This window comes from Hetaerina americana, unplaced genomic scaffold, assembly GCF_022747635.1.
Source record: "Hetaerina americana unplaced genomic scaffold, ioHetAmer1.1.p SCAF_296, whole genome shotgun sequence".
NCBI lineage: Eukaryota > Metazoa > Arthropoda > Insecta > Odonata > Calopterygidae > Hetaerina > Hetaerina americana.
In genome coordinates, this window is record NW_027286870.1 from 131,429 (window position 1) to 149,410 (window position 17,982).

Here is a 17,982-nt window from a genome sequence, read left to right on the forward strand (position 1 = left end):
TTACGAATATTATTCGGACTCAAATTTCCACGCGATAGTAACGACTCACATTCAAAAGACGGAGCACATCTTTAGTATATTAGGTAAATACAGGTCAGGAGAGAGTTAACCTTTTGTATAAGTAAACGTTTTAATGAATGCAATGCTTTCACCCATTTGATTCTGTTAAAATTCAGCATTCCCTGAAATTAAAATTCTGGGCTAAGAAGCAACCTTATGACTTAAATGCATTGCTTCACATTACAAACCGGACCCTCACTAGTGATCCTCGTTACTGTCCTCATTCACAATCATTACAAGAAACTGCGGGAGATGCCGTAACGGAAACTTTTATAGAGTCATCCGCTGAATGTGGATTACAATGAAATACTGTCCGAGTGTTAAAACATGCACTTTTACGAGTGTTTTTCAATGTAAAACATCACAGTGTTTAAAGTTGGGTGTAGCTTTATGGACCGTAGCGCGTCACGTACGACTACGAATAACTGTGATATTAACGGTATATCGTCAGAGCAACTTATTCCTTTAAAGCAGTAATTACCAAATTTTATCGAGCCACTATTAATCATAAAGCTATACCTTACGCCGAAATGAGGAACCTTGAAACAATTAAATTAAAAACAGTGACAAAACAAATGATTACTTAGATCACAATAGATGCATAGTTTCCTGATCACAGTTACGCATAGCTTAATAAACAATAAAAGGACATTAGGTGAGAATATAATTTATGCATAAAAATATATTATCAAAACAAATAATTTGAAGAAAGCTTTTTTGAGAAGTTTACGTGCAATTTTTCTGCTTAAATTATGCATAATACCGATGACATGTCAAGGACATGATCATTTCGAATTTATTAAAACAGATTAACCAATCATGTTTTGTTAAAGTTGTTTAAATAATTAAGTGACTATTGATTATAATTTTCCATGGTCTAGAAGTTATTTAAGGGGATTTTATCGGCTAATTTAATAACAAATTTTAATCAAATGAATTTTTAATGTAATGGAGGAGCTTAGTGACCTGATACCAGTTTTCCAACGACCGGTTTGATGTCACTTCGCAGGAGTCTTAAATCACCGCGTTCAGAAACGTTAAGTTCGTTTCTCTGCTTGAAAACAAGCTGATTAACCGTACTGAGACCACGTTCCAATTAAAATGAAGTATGAAATTCAAGGAGTTCTTTTAACCTCCATCCGTAATGGAGGAAAACGAACGGAAACCTTCCGTAACTAAAACTCTTGATAATTTATCTTTAATTTTGGTTTCATTTCAAAGTCATTTTTTATTCAAATTAAGTGTCCTATTAATACACCAGCTTTCTCAATATCTACAAATGGATTTATTGCCCAATTTGGAATTTCCAACGGAAGAAGATAAAAAAAAATGCTGCGTCGTATTTTCATGCAAGGTGGCTAAATGGTCACAAAAGACCAGCATCCTCTTCTAGCTTAATCAGGGAAGAAAATTGATAAAGCTCGCGGCGACATGAGTTGAGCTTAAATAAAAGCAACTTGGAAATAAACACAGTCACCATAGATTTTGCCTACATACAGGGTTGCAAAGTGGTAGGACTGATTTTCTTTGGCGCGAACGAAGCGGCGGAGGGGGGTCTGCCTGGCAGTATAAGGTGGAGAGGGCTCTTAGCAACAGACCGACACCAACCTCAGTCTACTGCGGGCTATCTTTGAGTGAGGACACCGTTTTTAGTGAAGCAAGTTTTTTGCCCGCGTCGAAAAACAAAATGAATCTGAATTTAGAGCAACGTTATTCCGTGAAGTGTTGTGCGAAACTCGGGAAGACGGCTACTGAGACCCTCGATATGATCAACCAGGCTTATGGGGACACTGCCTTAAGCCGTTCTACAGTATTTGAGTGGCACAAGTTGTTTAAAGAGGGTAGGGAGCTCGTTGAAGACGACCATCGCTCCGGACGGCCGCCGACGGCAAGAACCGACACGAATGTGGACAGAGTGAGGACACTGCTGAACACAGACCGACGCTTAACCAGTGAAAAAATTGCAGACCAGTTGGGTCTGTCTGCATCCAACGTTCAACGCATTATTTCACAGGATTTGGCCTTGCGCAAGGTGTGGGTGCTTCATCATGACAACGAGCCGTGCCATGGCGCGCTCGTCGTCAGACAGCTCCTGGCCAAATACGGCGTTGCCACGTTGCCGCACCCGCCCTATTCTCCCGATCTGGCACCACCGGACTTCTTCTTCTTCCCCCTGATGAAAAAACAGCTCAAGGGACGACGTTTTGACTCGATAAAGACCGTTCAAGAAGCTTCGACGAGGGTCATCAAAGGCATCCCCAAAGAAAATTTCCAGCGGGTGTACGGGGAATGGAGGAACGCTATACTAAGTGTGTAGCAGCTCAAGGAGCATACTTTGAAGATTGTTAAGTCGATGTAAGTATATCGTCAATAAAATTCTTGTAAAAAAATCAGTCCTACCACTTTTGGGGGCGACCCTGTAAGGTTAGTAGTAATTTTCTGCAATCGTAAATTCATTTCTTTGAATTAAAATGCAACGTCATTCTTACTCTTTAAGGATTCCGCTGAGAAAAATATATTTCTCCTCAAAAAACTGCACGACAGTGTGAAAAAGATCATTAAAGCGCCTAATAGAATTGCCTTTTGATATCCAATGAACTTCCGTGTGTTGACACAAACGTTTGAAATCTTCGTTGTTCTTATCATACTTTCCTCGAAAGAGTCGATCATTTAGAGCATGGGGCTTGATTTTGTTAACCACTGTAATTACAATGTCTAAGGACTTGTGAGGGCGACCACTCAGTATTTTAGTTACTAGATGTATCCGGTGAATGAAAAAATGAACAGCAAAGACATTTGGTACATATTTTCTCAAGTATGCAATACCACCATAGTGACGACCAGTCATTGACGGAGCTCTGTCTGTCGCAACAGCAAGTATGTTAGAAAGTGAATCTTTTAGTCTCTGAAGATCTGCTCAAATACACGAAATATTGACTCCCCTTGAGTGACAGTTTCTAATTGCTTTGCAAACAACAACTCTTGATATAGACTTTGATCTTAAATAAAACGTTCATAGGCCAGAACACAGGTTCATAACTTGGCCAAGTTGTTTCGTCCAACTGTAATGCAAATTCTGTTGTTCTCAGGATGCTATATATTGCACCTCCCACATTTTCAGCCATTTCAACTATCCATCGTTGAACTGAAGTGTTGCTTAAGGTAATTCTTTTTATTGTATCATATGGTGGCTTGTAATCATAAGGAGGAAGTAGTTGATAGGATATACGATCGGTTAGAGAACATAATCATATGTGTTCCTGCAGGCAGGGGGTTGTTCCTGTTTCGCAGATTTCGGAAAGGTGTTTGATAGAGTGAATTGGGGAAAACTAATGATTATTGCAGAAAATATGAATAGACTGGAGAAATCAGAGATTAATCCACAACCAGTACATGTCTCAGACTGCTCAAGGTCAAGCGGGAACGGAAAGTAAGGATGTTAAGAAAAGACTCGTAAAAACTTTGATACGGAGCTTAGCAATGTACGGCGCGGAAAGGTGGTGACCGAAGCAGGACGATAGAAATAGATTGGAGGCTTTAGAAATGTGGGTGTGGAAAGGAATTGAGAAGGTGAATTGGACCAAGAAGGAATCAAATGAGGAAGTACTTGGTATGGTGGGCGAAGAGAGCGGTTTGTTGGGAGAAATCCTATGGAGGCAGGAAAAGTGGATGAATGGCGTATTGATCGGCAGTAGGATGTTGAAGTTTGTAATAGGGAGGAGAATGTTAGGCAAATTAGTAAAGGGCAGGAGCAGGATAGTGGTCTTGGATGTAATGAAGGGAGGAAGGAAATATATGGAGATGAACATGGGTTTGTTATAGAGAATGATGCTGGGTTGTGTTTTTTTAGGAGTCACAAAATATTTTATTGCTAGTTGTGTCATCCAAAAACCTACCTTAGCCGGTAGATAACCTTACAATGATAAATATAGGGTGGCTTATGCAGAACAGTACTCTGGACTTCTCTTACTGCTTGTAAGATGATTACCTCATTAATTGTATACGGCTTTCCAGATTTGGCCATTAATAGTGAAATATTAAATGATGCACGCAAACCATCGCTGATATGTTTTCAAGCATTAAACAACATACTTGAAAGTTCTGGGCGATTTTGCAATCTGTCACGAACGGACTGAAAAAATGTAAAGCTCTTTTCTGTCTTGCTAGGATATGCCTTTCTTAAATGGTCAATTTGTCTGGAGGTTCCATCGCTTCATTTAAAAACACCCTTTCGCATATTAACTCATAGTCATGTGCTTTTTTATAGGTGCCTCTATAAATCCGCACTTAAGATAATCCATATTATACTGAAGGATCTCAGGTTTTCCCGGCGTATGGTATTCAAGAAGTTCTCTCGGGATTCCCACTGGGTCAGGTTGCAGTACACCGACGTTTCGAAGGCTGACTCTGCCATCGTCTTCAGGGTGAAGTCACTCAGGAAGTCAGGGTGACTTCACCCTGAAGACGATGGCAGAGGCAGCCTTCTAAACGTCGGTGTACTGCAACCTGACCCGGTGGGAAACCCGAGAGAACTTCTTGAATCCATATTATACTGTCTACTCGTCTTTAGTGAGCCATTTACTGCCATTTTGTTTCTACAATAAAGGTTTAAATATTAAATATTGTTAATATAAAATTTAATGTATATTAACTTAACAGAAGGCACGAATGAGTTAATTATAAGACGGAGATTCAATCTTTCAATGGTCGCCTTTGAAAATAAAATTACTAAGAACAACACGAAAAACATCAGCACAAAATATTTGTGTGCTTGTGGCATAATTTCAAACATACTACCTTGATCAAAAATTTCCCGGAATTTATTCAGAAAATTAAAAATACAAGTTTATTCATCTAAATCTATATTGTCCCCTTCAAAGTAATCCCCATCGACTGCAACACACTTATGCCAGCGCTTGATCCAATCCTCGAAACATTTTTTATATTCGGTTTTCGGTATGTCCATCAGTGCTTCCTGCGATTTTTCCATTACTTCCTCTCGGCTGCTAAAACGCGTTCCCCGTAATGGTTTTTTAACTCGATTGAACAGAAAGAAGTCACAGGGAGCCAAATCAGGTGAATTCGGTGGCTGTTGGATGGTATTTGTTGCATTTTTCGTCAAAAAATTACGAATAATGATAGCACTGTGCGACGGTGCGTTATCATGGTGCAAAATCCACGAGTTTTCTGCCCACATTTCTGGTCTCTTTCGGCGAATTGCTTCACGCAAACGTCTCATAACGCCCAAATAATACTCTTTGTTTACTGTCTGGCCTTCTGGCAAAAATTCATGATGCACTACACCGTTGTAATCCATGAAAACCGTCAGCATTGCCTTCTTTTTTGACTGAAAACGACGTGGTTTTTTTGGTCTCGGCTCATTTGGTGAACGCCATTCACTTGCCTGATGTCTGGATTGCGTGTCGTACTCATAAACCCACGTCTCGTCTCCAGTAATGATCCTTTTGATGAATGTGGGATCGGATTCAGCCTCGCAAATCATGTCTTTAGCGACGTCAACACGGTCTCTTTTTTGCATGAAATTGAGGTCTTTTGGCACCAACTTTGCAGCTACACGACGGAAACCCAAATCATTAACCACAATGTCTTGGGCGGATCCATAGGCAATGTTCAAGTCCTCCGCTATTTCTCTGATGGTTAATTTGCGGTTATTGACCAACATTTCTTTTACTTTATCAATTTTTTCACCGACTTTCGATGTCGATGGTCTGCCACTGCGTTCATCATCTTCGAATGACTCACGACCACTTCTGAACCGCTCGTGCCACTGGTAAACGACCGTTTTTTTTAGAGAATCGTTGCCGAAACACTTTTCCAACATTTCCAACGTCCGTGCGCCACTAAATCCGTTTTTTACGCAAAATTTAATACAAGTTCGTTGTTGCAAATTTAAATCCATTTCTGAAATTGTAAAAAATCGCCAACACACACAGAGATAGATGTACTCTTGGCTACGTAACTTTTGCAAATGTCAAGTTATGACACTAAGATTTAAAGGGAATATCAACAACAGATGTACCAATTTAACAAAAAAAACAGAACTCAAATCGGAACGATGGGAGCGCCACACGGTGGTTATTCCGGGAACTTTTTGATCAAGGTAGTATATAAGCAAGGCGGAATATATGTATTCATGTATTTGTTCTGCATGCATGTTATAAAAGAGGATTTATATACAAGTTTTATGCTCTTGGACGGTAGTTGTCCCAGTTTAAGGAAACTGAAAATATTAATAGAGTTTATTTATTGCATATTAATATTGTACATTTAATAAACAAATGCAAAACCTTTATTACGTGAGCGCGAATTCGAAAAAGGTGCGTAGTGAGTTTTTGCCGGAGATCTGCACCTGAACCTTTGCTATCTTTCATAGAAAAACCAAAAACTCGGCTGCAAAGTAAGCACCTCTCGCATTCGATTTATAATAATAGTCTAGTCAGTTGAGGATGAAATAATATTCGTTTGTCTCCTAATGTGTCGTTATAAATCATGTTAGTTCATGAAATTCCCTAAGTTGTATTCTTATATAGACATTTCAAAAGACTGTTGCGGTGGAATTGGCTTTAGTTCAATTTTTGGATGGTTATTTGGTCGTTGGTTCCACTAAATTTAATTCCATAGCAAGGCCACCTTTTCAATTGATGATATATTCTAAAGAGAAATTGGCGAAGACGTTTCTATACTGCTCAATTTACTCGTGAATGGGAAAATGTTCCTAAGTATTCTTTTTATTCAAAGAATTATTGTGAGTATTACCCATCATTTGAAAAAAGATATGATTCAACGTAATTCGCAATGCCAACAAAACCGTGACTTAGATCGGTGAACTGAAAATTAATTTAATTGATATCTAACCGTCAAAGGGAAAGCTCAATCGTATATATACGAAATATGAGTGAAAAAAGTCCATTTTTGAGCTCTCTGTTACCATTTCTTGTAAACATAAACAATATGCTGGCCTTTTATTTTTGTATCATACTTTCCCATCATAAAATAAGGCAAACACTATATGATAGTACTATAACAAGAATGATATCATGCGATGAAAGAAACATAACTTATCAATACGGCCTTAATAATATCGTTGGAACCGAATGGTTCGGAAAATGATTATTCAGGTAAATGTTTTACCTAAAACCACCGAATCTAATCATTAGATGAGCAGATTCCTCTCTGGATTCACACCCGTTTTATTCACCCTGAAACTTACTGCCGAAGTACTCAGCGTCGTGAAGTTGCGTCAACGATAGACCAAAAAAGATGGAACTCCTTGACAAAAGTTTTCTTGCCCAAGAAAAGCTTGGAAATATTATTCAAGCGTGTGTACTTTAAAAAATAAGGAAACGCATGGTTTAAATTACTTCCAGATGCTGGAAACAATGTAAACATTAAAAACGAAGCTTTAAAACGAAGACAGAAAGAGGGTTACCGAACCCTCGCAAATGTCATATTGTCAGGACCCTCTGGCAACCACCTGCCGCCCCCTTGCCTATTTTCGCCTTCATAGACTAGAGCACAGCCCCACGTGGGGTGGTAGCACCCACTTTTGGAACCACTACTTTAAACCCTCCAAAATTTCAACTTCGATAGCTTAATTGACTACAGGCCGTACTCGGCAGGACATCGAGGGATCCGAGTCCAAATTCAGGTTGAGGTGAATGATTTTTACACTATGAAATTGTTCCATTGATATTCACAAACATTACTCACCTTTTACTGATGATGCTGAAGGCGTCCGCCTGCATGTACTCCAAGTCCTCCAGGTTCTCACAGAGAAGGCTCGACAGGGTGACCTTCATGATGGCCTTGAGCTGGGCTGTAAGGATGTGCAATCCTTTGATCATTGAAATAGGTTCAGCGGAATGTGGTCATGTGATGCCTAAAAAGGCTGAAGGGAGACCCTTTCCTCGTCCTTTAACGTGCAGGTAAATTTACCAATTCCCTTAAATAATGGTTTATACAATTCACTTCAAGAGCAAAGCTTCGTAGACAATGTCTGAATTGCAAGCTAGAGATATTAAATCGAGCGCAGCTTGACATGGCTGCAGTGCGTAACACTATGCGTAACACACATCGATTTGATTTTTACCTTTGGTGAATTTCCCGGGTCCTTCGGCATGATCGAAGAAGTACCGGTCGCCCGATCTCCAGCGGAAGAACTGCTCGGCGATGATGCAGCCGAAGGTAGGGCCCACGAGGCTCGAGTGGTCCCCGTCCACGCAGTGGTCCTCCAATGACCCACCTACTATCAGATCCACGTCATTCGCGGAACGGTATAGGCTCTTCAGCTGCATGATGCTCTGTGTTTTGGAGAAGGCGCGGTTAGCTGTTAAATCTAGCCCTGAGATTTAATGAATCATATATGACCGAAAAAAGTGAAGAAGTAGAGGGCAGTAGGGATTGTAGTGCAAGAGAAGGTAATCTTAAGTTAAACCAAATAAAAACAGTACACCAGAACTCTTTACCTCCAGCGATTACATTCTGTCAATGGCGTACCTTCAGCAAAGACGCGAATTTTAAAAAGATTGCGGTTATACTGAATTAGAGGGTAGTCATTGGCCATTACTTAAGGTCAAAGTGAATCACCCAGATTCTCAAATCAACGCATCGACTGGTTAGCATTCCCATGTTTACCTCCCCGCGATAAACCATCTACTTCTCTCGTTTTGGTAACTTTTAAGAAATGTGGAAGCGAAGATGAACATTTCAAATACTAAAACCACCCAGTGACATTGGTATCAACTAATTCGAGTTCGCAAAATGAATGCTTACAGAAGCGGGAATTGAAATGTTTGATTTTACTAAACTTGTTGCTTGATTGCTGGCCGGGGAGAGGCAAATACCTTTTCAGACATAACGTCTTGGAAATGGTGAAAGTCCTTTGCCCTGGAGAGTCCGCACATCTCTCGCATATCGTTGTAAGAGGGCAACCCATGGTCCCTGCCCCTCTGGATGTCTATGCTCACCAGGTCCTGTCCGAAGGGTTTCTTAATCTTGGACAACTTATTCGTGACCTGGAAAAGGAACGGTGGACAACAGTATGAAAACTGAAAGAAGGAAAAACTGAAGTGCCAGAAAACATATGTGTTACCCGAAGAAGACCAAAGCTCAGGGAAAGGATCAGAGAGAAACAACTCCCGGCATATATTATGAATTGTTGCTCGGATGTATGAAAACAATCCACTCAAATTCGGACATTTTTGAAATGACAAACCTGTTATTACAAATATAAAAATTGAATTCAATATACTGTAACATTGAATTTAAATTTTCTCGCTCATTAGTAATTGAATCTTATAAGGATATTTGCAAATCTCGTCTCATGGTTTGTATTTTTAATATATTGTAAACATCAGCATAGATTTGATGTTCCTGGTACTACATGCTTAATGGTTTCCCTTTTGTTTCTGTGAGACGCATGAGAGGAATACAATATATGAGTTTTAAGTTGGTAACAACCGTCTACATAGAGAATGGTCGAGAGGTATATTGAAAGAGGTGATATTGTGTATTTCTTCATTTTTCTTTTCTAATCTATAGACTATAATTTGCTGTAAATAAATTATTTCAAAGGTGGTTTTTTACATACATTTCCATTATGTATTATCCCTAATACCGAATCCCTAATCTTGCTAGGTTTTGGAAATTTAAATTGCGATTAAGAGAAGAGAGAAAAATAATTTTAGGACGCTTGACCCGCAGTGCAAGTAACTTTTTTTGTGAGAAGTACAATACATCACCGCTACTGTATTCGTGAGAGAAGTTCGTCGCATAATATTAAGATTTAAATAATCAATGCTGAAAATTCATCGAGTGTACAGCCTGTGCACTGAAAGTTCTCACAATCTATTTAATACCTAAGGCCGTCTTTCAAAAGAAACAAGCTGATTATTGCAAATGCTTTAACTGAGTATCTCGCGAAAATAAATGTTTCTTGTTAAGTCATCCTCCCCAATGTCCTGACCTATCCTCATGTTATATCTCTTCCTCAATGTGCAGGGGGAGATTGAGATTGTGCATTGGCCAAAGTACTGACTTTCCACCAAAAGGGCAAAATCATGGAGACGGCAGATCACTGTCAGTGGTATTCCAATCCCTACTTAGGTGCTTTGTGGAGAGCACGTAAGGTGAGCATGCCGTCTCACGGAGAGGACGTTCAGCACCGGACTCATGGGAGCTTTCCGCTAGGAATAGACTAATGACGACTCCGGGTTCCTCTACATCCTTCTTCCTTCCTTTCTCACCAATCCCTAATGGCGCAAATGACCTCGGATGTCGGTCGCCTACTTTAAAATCTACTACTCTCAATGTGAAGCGGTTTTGAATATCGGAATCAGTATAACCAAACATACTTTGTACATTGTTTTATATTGAATCCGTTTTCCAGGAAGCAGCATCCAGAGGCATGAAGCTTTTGTCACCAAAAAAATTACCCAATTAGTTAACATATATATATATATATATATATATAATACAGTGTATATTTATTTATACATACAGTTCATATATGGTACATAAACACAGACACACATACAAACCTTATGTATGTCCCAATGACTTAACTTTTTTTTGTGCCCAATCAACTATGCTAACTAAAATTTCATGATTACATTTCAATGATCAGCCATCAGGTCGCTTAGTAGGTAACAGAACTTTTTGGCAGCTTTGTTAAACAAACAACTGTTGAAAGAAACCATTCATGATCAGAAGAGAGGCGTAATCTTGATCAATTTCTCCTTTATGTCCAAGCTAAAATTCCAGAGCCACTAATCTAAAATGTTCGAATCTCACCGAAACAGAAAACTGTGAATTCTCCAAGGGATAATTCTCACTTGGAACATTACTGATCATACGCTAATTGCTAAAATACTGGACCTCAAACCTGAGTCCTCAAACATAACAAGTAACTTTAAAAAAAATGACTCGTTTAAGGCAACATGTGCTACAGCGACGTTGCCGTCTGTTACCCTTATCGATGCGCGCGCTGGCTTCCTCGTCTCGTAGACAGATGCATCCGGTTCGAAATCAGTGGTCACCCTATTTTCTAAACTACCCTCCTCTCCGCTTGACCAAAAGAAAGCCGTAAAAAGCGAGTTATTGGAGATTTACAGCACTACCACCACATTTCATCGAGCGCCCTCATTTACTGCAGGAGTTCATGCTACAGGTATATTCCTAAACAGTTTACCCTCCTTCCAACAATTCAGTAACTCAGCATAGGTACTAGGGCAGCCTTTGGTCTTCCCGTAAACTGACTGCGTAGCAAACCTTTCTCGCGCCCTTTGGCTGCTCCGTGGTTACCCAGCAATGACCCAGTTTATGGGAGGTATCCACTTTTAACGTTAAGCCACCTCTGCAACAAAACCAGCTTAACCTTCCTGGGCATGCCCGAATCAATGCTTCGGTAAACTTTATGTATCCGATGGAAAAAGGTTTCAATTGAAGCAAAATTAATGAACGGTGGATCCATTTAACATGACTGTTTGAACTAACCTCCTTGGTGACGAAGGTGTCGGCGCTCTGTGCTGGCTGGTTGGTCATCCCCCGGAACGCGGACGTCAGGAACTCGGGCTTCTCCAACAAGGTCGCATAGTACTGAATGTCACTTAAGTCGTAGGTCTTGATTGGACATCTTCCCTCCCCCTGAATCCTGAGGTCGAATAAAAAGAGATGGAGACAGGGACGAAAAGGTATACGTATAAATGTATATTTAAATAAATAAATATATGTTTATATATATATTCGATATATATAATATATATATATATATAAATATATATATATATAAATAAATAAATAAATATATATATATATATATATATATATATATATATATATGTATATATATATATATATATATATATATATATATATATATATATATATATATATATATATATACTAATACGATGCCTGGTCAAAAATTATCGCGACTTTTTTAATTTCTGTGGGTTACGTATAGTTGATTTTCGATTTTTTTGTCCAATTAATTGTTGACAGTTGTTTTGCTTGGACGTGTTTTGACTTGTGTTCGATTTTTGCCTGTTGCAAAGAATGGATCAAAGAATCTGTATCAAATTTTGTGTGAAAAACAAAACTAAGAGCGCGGACGCATTCCGAATGTTGACGCCCGAGCACGTCAACAACAGACGAAAACGTTGATGAAGTGAAGTAAATATTGTTGGCCAAACGTCGAGCCACCGTTAGACATGAGGACCTAAACATATCAATTGGCTCGTGCCATTCGATTTTTACCAATGATTTGGGCATGGCACGTGTCGCCGCGAAATGCGTACCAAAATTGCTCACTTTAGACCAAAAATAGCAACGCATTAACATTGCTAATAAGATGTTGAACTCTGCCCGCGATGACCCAAATTAGGTCTAGAGGGTCACAACTGGTGAAAAATCGTGAGTTTATAGTTATGACATGGGAACTAAAGCTCCATCATCCCAATGAAAGCTGCAGCACGAGCCAAGACCGAAAAAAGCGCGCAAAGGTTGGTCGAATTTGAAATTTTGCTACCATTTTTCTTCGATTGTAGGGGCATGGTACATCATGAGTTTATGCCACAGGGTAAAACGGTAAAAGGGGAATATTAGCTGCACTTTATGCGCAATTTGCGCGAATCAATTCGCCACAAACGCCCGGTTTTGTGAAAAACAAAAATTGGCTTTTGCACCGTGACAACACCCCTACTCAAATATCGTTACTTGTGCGCGATTTTTTGGCAAAAAATAACACCGTCTAATGATGCCGCAGCCACCGCATTCCCAAGATTTCGTCCTAAGTGACTTTTTCCTGTTAACACACTTAAAGACGATGTAGTGTTGTGGCTACTCACTGAATTTGTCCTTCGATGAGGGTGTGCAGATATCGGAAGGCGGCCGTGGAGAAGACACTCATGCTTGACGGGTTGACACTTGCGTTGTACGATCCCCCGCCGCCTGACCCCTTGGCTCCAACCACCAAATCAATCCTCTCTAGGATCCTTTTGCCTGGCGAAACAAAAGCCAATGGGTTTTAGTTTGAATTTTATCGCTTTTCCACTTGGATGTCACAGTAAGAAGAAAAATAAAAACACTTGTATCCCACCGAAAGATGTCCGGTGCGAGTTATACGGTTCGAAAATAGCCACTCGAAACTCAAATAACTAATTATATATGGTTTGATATCAAATTTTATAAATATTCATGTGGAAATATGGTAATAAATCTATGGAAATATTTTTACGCTTGTGATTTTCTCGATTGCACCTTCGCCACCCCTCCAGTATTCGTACTTAATATGTGTTTCCATTCCTTTTCCTTGTATCAGTTACCATGTGAATGTATATTTGTTCGCCACAAGGCGTGCTGGTAGATTGCTTCTAGTACCAAGGCCGACGGCGTGCGAAATTCACCCATCAGGTAGAGGTGCCAGTTCCTTTTCCTGTGCCGGTTATAGTTTCCCAGGCAGATCTGGTGCGCGAAAAATCACACAGCTTGTGTGGAGCTGAAGATGCCCAGAGAGGCTTCCTTGGAATCGAACCCGGGTCCTCCGGTCAGTACTCCAACGCTCTACCCCCTGAACTACCGCGACCCGCCAATGAATTTTCTACGTATATTAAAATTATGTGAAAGTCTCTAGGATGTGAATAATAATGTAGATGAAGTTAATACTAACCAACAAAGACAAAAGGCAGAAACACAAAAAAAGAAAAGTAATTCACACGTACACGAATTTTCGCTGGTACAAGCCACCTTTCTCAAGAAATAGAAGGAAGGAACTTGGGAGAGCGTAATTTTCTTTAATGTGTAGAGGTTAGGTGGAGGGAAGGGCTATAAAGTCTCAATGTTTGCCTAATACAGCCATTAACAGAATAAGCAAATAATTAACGAATCATACCCCCTCAGGTCAGCCATCCCACCCATTTAACCCCCACTCCTACCCAAAGCCATTACCATTTCTTTCAATAAGCCATTATATAAAAATTTTCACATTTTAAATTTATAATTCCCGTCCCTTTTTTCTGACACTACTCCTTTATAAACTCCAAAAGTTTAGCCGATCTCCTAAGTTACCTTCTAATTATTCCCTGCCTTCTACCTTGGTCAAAGTACCAACTCCCCCCTTTATGGGATCAATAGCCACAAAGATTCCTGCAATTCCTGCCATTCTGCTAATCCCGGAGCTCAAGTCTTTACCTGCCCTCACATTCCATCCACCGCCGTCTTCCTTTCGTTTCATCCTTCCCCACGGTTCCTTCCGTCCGTTGAAGATGACGGTTGTGTCACCAAAAAATTCGGAATATGTGATTGTAATCAACCCTTAGGTCTATTTGACGAACGTATTCGATATACTGCCAAGGAATGAACGCTCAACGCTCCCAGAATCCTTAATTCCTTACACCTTCCGTCGTTTCAGTGACCCACAATCCAAAGCAGCATTAGCGCAAGGGTGCGAGATGGAATAGTCCCTTACATTCTGTTGCCACTTACCGACTATCCTGGGCAGGTAGTCCCTATACGTTATGGACTGGAAGATGGCGGTGACGATCCTCCGGGTCTCCTGGAACAGCCGCTCGTCGTCCCAGTGAGGGTGCATGTCGCTCAGTCGCCTAGCCACCCGATTGTGCTCCCGAATGAGCACCACGTGGTGCGACGCCAGCCAGGGGTGCTCGTTCAATCTTTCGTCACCTATGTCCACATTTAAAGAAAAAACCAATAAGAGATCCCTGATAAGTCTGTCTATTCATGTCATGGGAATAAAGGCATACTTTCTCCAAGGTTCCTCATATTTAGCTGATCAACCTATACTTTATAAGGCGGCAGGAAGTAAGCAAGCTATCGGAGTTAACTCACCCGTCAGGTAGCAGACGTTCTCCTTGCTGGACCTCTCACGGCAGCGATCTAGGAATTCATCGAGGAGGAGCGGGAACTCCTGACCGATCTTGATCTCCTCCGAAGATGAAGAAGACGACGATGAAGAAGATGATAGGAAATTCCATTTCCCACCTTTTTTTTCAGCGCCTTCGTCGTCTTCATCTTCTCCGTCTTCATCTCCATCTCCGGGCGGGTCGTTGTCGGGCTACGTGAAAGGCGTGAGAGTTACTGCACCAAATAAAAGATCTAGGAAATAGCATGTTTACTACAAGGTTAAATTTGCCATAATTACGTCATTCTACATCTACATAATACCCCGCAAGCCGCCATAAGGGCGTGTGGCGGGGGGTGTTAGGTCACAACCCGTAAAAGGGAACAAAACAACATTTAAAATCAAAAATGAAATGCAAATTCATATCCAGAGTGGCGTATCCATTCATGCAGATATTCTTTCATTTTTCACGCATGCAAGTGAATTTATTACCATGCAACAAATAATTTCACCTTAGGATACAGTAAGAAATTTATCCAATAACATTGTATTGTATATGACATGTGATATAATCTTTAGACAGCTATACCAAAGAGCAAATACTAGTTGAATTTAACACGACCACGCAAGGAACTAGACATGTAAAAAAGATACTTTGAAACAGCTTGAAGGGATTAAAAATAAATCATCCCGGTTTTATAAGCATTGGTAGTGGTGGAAAAAGGGCTTAAAAGTTCCGGGGCCGAACCACCATACTTCAATGAGTTTGTGTCACTACTGAGATTGGGTGTGGAACAAAACTATTTCCAGTTGAACAATGAATGCTACAGACAAGTGGAAGGCTTAGTAATGGACTATTCATTGTCACGACTCCTTGATGACTCTTACTTTTACAACTTTGAAGAAAAACTATTCAGCAGTCCCTCATTTTTTACAAAGAACCTTCACTGTTGGTTTCTTTACGATATATTTGCAATGTGGAGAGGCGCTGATAGATAATGAGCCAATTTCGCGAACAACCATGATTCCCGATGCAAAGAAATCAATTTTATTTGTGGGATCGACCATGATGGGAAACTTAATTTTCAAGATATCACAGTGTCAAAAATGGGACGGCGTTTTGAGTTTGCAATTTCTCGTAAAAGTACCGTCACAGACCACATCATCCCCTTCAACCCCCCAAATCGTATATCTCAGAAGTTATCCACATGCCATTTCCAGCTAAATAGACAGCTAGGTATACCTCTATCTACTTCTTGAATTAAATACGATAACCGATTATGTAGTGTAAATTGGGCACAAAGAGAATTTAATAGAAAAAATACTACATAGAAAACCTACCCTAGGAAAAAACAATCTTTGTTTTAATCAGTTAATATGAATGTAGAAAATTAAATTTGATGTAGACTCCTTTATTATGGATCGATTTCACAAAAGATAGCAACCTCTTCCCGATAGAAAATTTTGGATAGGTTTTTAAAATGTGAACAACCTAAAATCATTCATGAATACTACGAAAGACAAAGAGGAAAAATAATATAAAGTGTACTTTTTAAGTTAACTTGTAAGGACTATTATGCTGTCTACATAGGCCAGCGCGGAGATCATTAAAAACACGAGCGGAGAAATATAAACGTTGTTTTAAGAAATGTGACTTCGCGCAATCTCACTTTGCGCCCTTCGCGGATGGCACGGTGATTTACCGGGACATAATTGGGGATGACGATTGTTTGATTCTAGCGCAGGATCTAGATTGCATTACTAAATTGTGTCCAAAATGGGGATTTTCATTAAATATTAATACATGTTAGGTGGTAAAATTAGTGAAATTCCACGTTATCTGTTATAATTTCTTTGTTTTCCGTTTTCAAAGTATGTACAGTTGAACATTAACCCTTAAGATTGGTCCGGAATGACTTAGGATTTTCCTCAAAATATTCGCTTAGCATTTTAGATTTAAAATAGTGTAGTGCTCTGCGCATGATACTTTTTTTTACCGAGGCATTCTTTTACCTTCTGCTTGGATGAATACACATACACTATACATTTACTTTTAAAGCTCTTTTTAAAATATGACTGTAGCCTTCTCGATGCCGACCTGCCTGCTCCGTTGTACCGTCAAAGTTTTTAACTGATGCATTTAAGTTTGGAGGATTTGCGTCTTCATTTTTCGTGCGAAATATTCAAGAAATATTTCCAAGTGTTTTCTGTATCGGTTGTTTGTGTTTTTGTCTTTTAATCAACAATTTTTTTTAAATATTCTCGTAGTCCGTTAAACTCTGCCTTGTTGAATAAGTATATATTTAGCCTGTTTTTAATTTTTACGAACTTTGTTTTTTAACACCACAAAAATAGCCTTATGGTAACTGATAACGTTCAGTATTTCATTGCTTGTTAAGATTTTGGGCGTAGAAGTCGCGAGGAAATCACGTAAGGTCCGCCCCGACTTGCTTCACCTCTGCATTTAGCTCCTCGAAAGAAGGCAGAATATACTCGGAGCTGCGGTGCGTCGTGTCCTTCGTCATATGTGTGCTAATGAGTCTCGATCCCGGTACCGCTGCTAGCGATGAATTCCCTTTTCTACAGTAAATCTCACTGCTTATGTTGGTGATTTATTTTTCATAGTAAGTGGGGGGCTGCAATATGTCTTTAACATCCTCTGATATTTAACCTGTCTCAAGTTTAAACAGTAATTTTAGCTTGTACTTAAGCAAACCGTCAACAATTGGCTGCCATCCTAATTCTTTCAATAGTGTCGTGACACTACTACCTTGTCCATAATAACTTTTCACAAACCTAACTGCTGTTCGTTGAACTCGATCTAGTTTCAAAATTAGGCCTTCTTTATGGAGATCCCATACACATGCAGCATACTCAAGGTATATATTCAGCATATTAGATATTCCGAAAATTTCAGAATGTATTTTCCCCAGAAAGTATCCGTAGTTATCGCTACACCAAATTATCTTACCGCGTATACGAGTACGTGTGTATTTTTGGTTCCCTGTACAGTGAAAGTGTTTCCTTGTGAAGTACTTTTCCTC

The 17,982-nt window shown here is 39.7% G+C and overlaps 1 protein-coding gene across 1 annotated transcript; it reads right to left on the bottom strand.

Moving 5' to 3' along the window:
- Positions 1-580: 580 nt before the first annotated feature.
- LOC139689955 (peroxidase-like) lies at positions 581-17,463 on the bottom strand. Its single transcript, XM_071587103.1, has 9 exons — positions 17,395-17,463; positions 14,926-15,151; positions 14,563-14,760; positions 12,927-13,080; positions 11,575-11,731; positions 8,925-9,095; positions 8,171-8,381; positions 7,792-7,897; positions 581-599 (listed from the first exon to the last, which is right to left on the bottom strand). Exons 1-9 carry the CDS (start codon positions 17,461-17,463, stop codon positions 581-583), a joined length of 1,311 nt encoding a protein of 436 aa, XP_071443204.1.
- Positions 17,464-17,982: the final 519 nt, after the last annotated feature.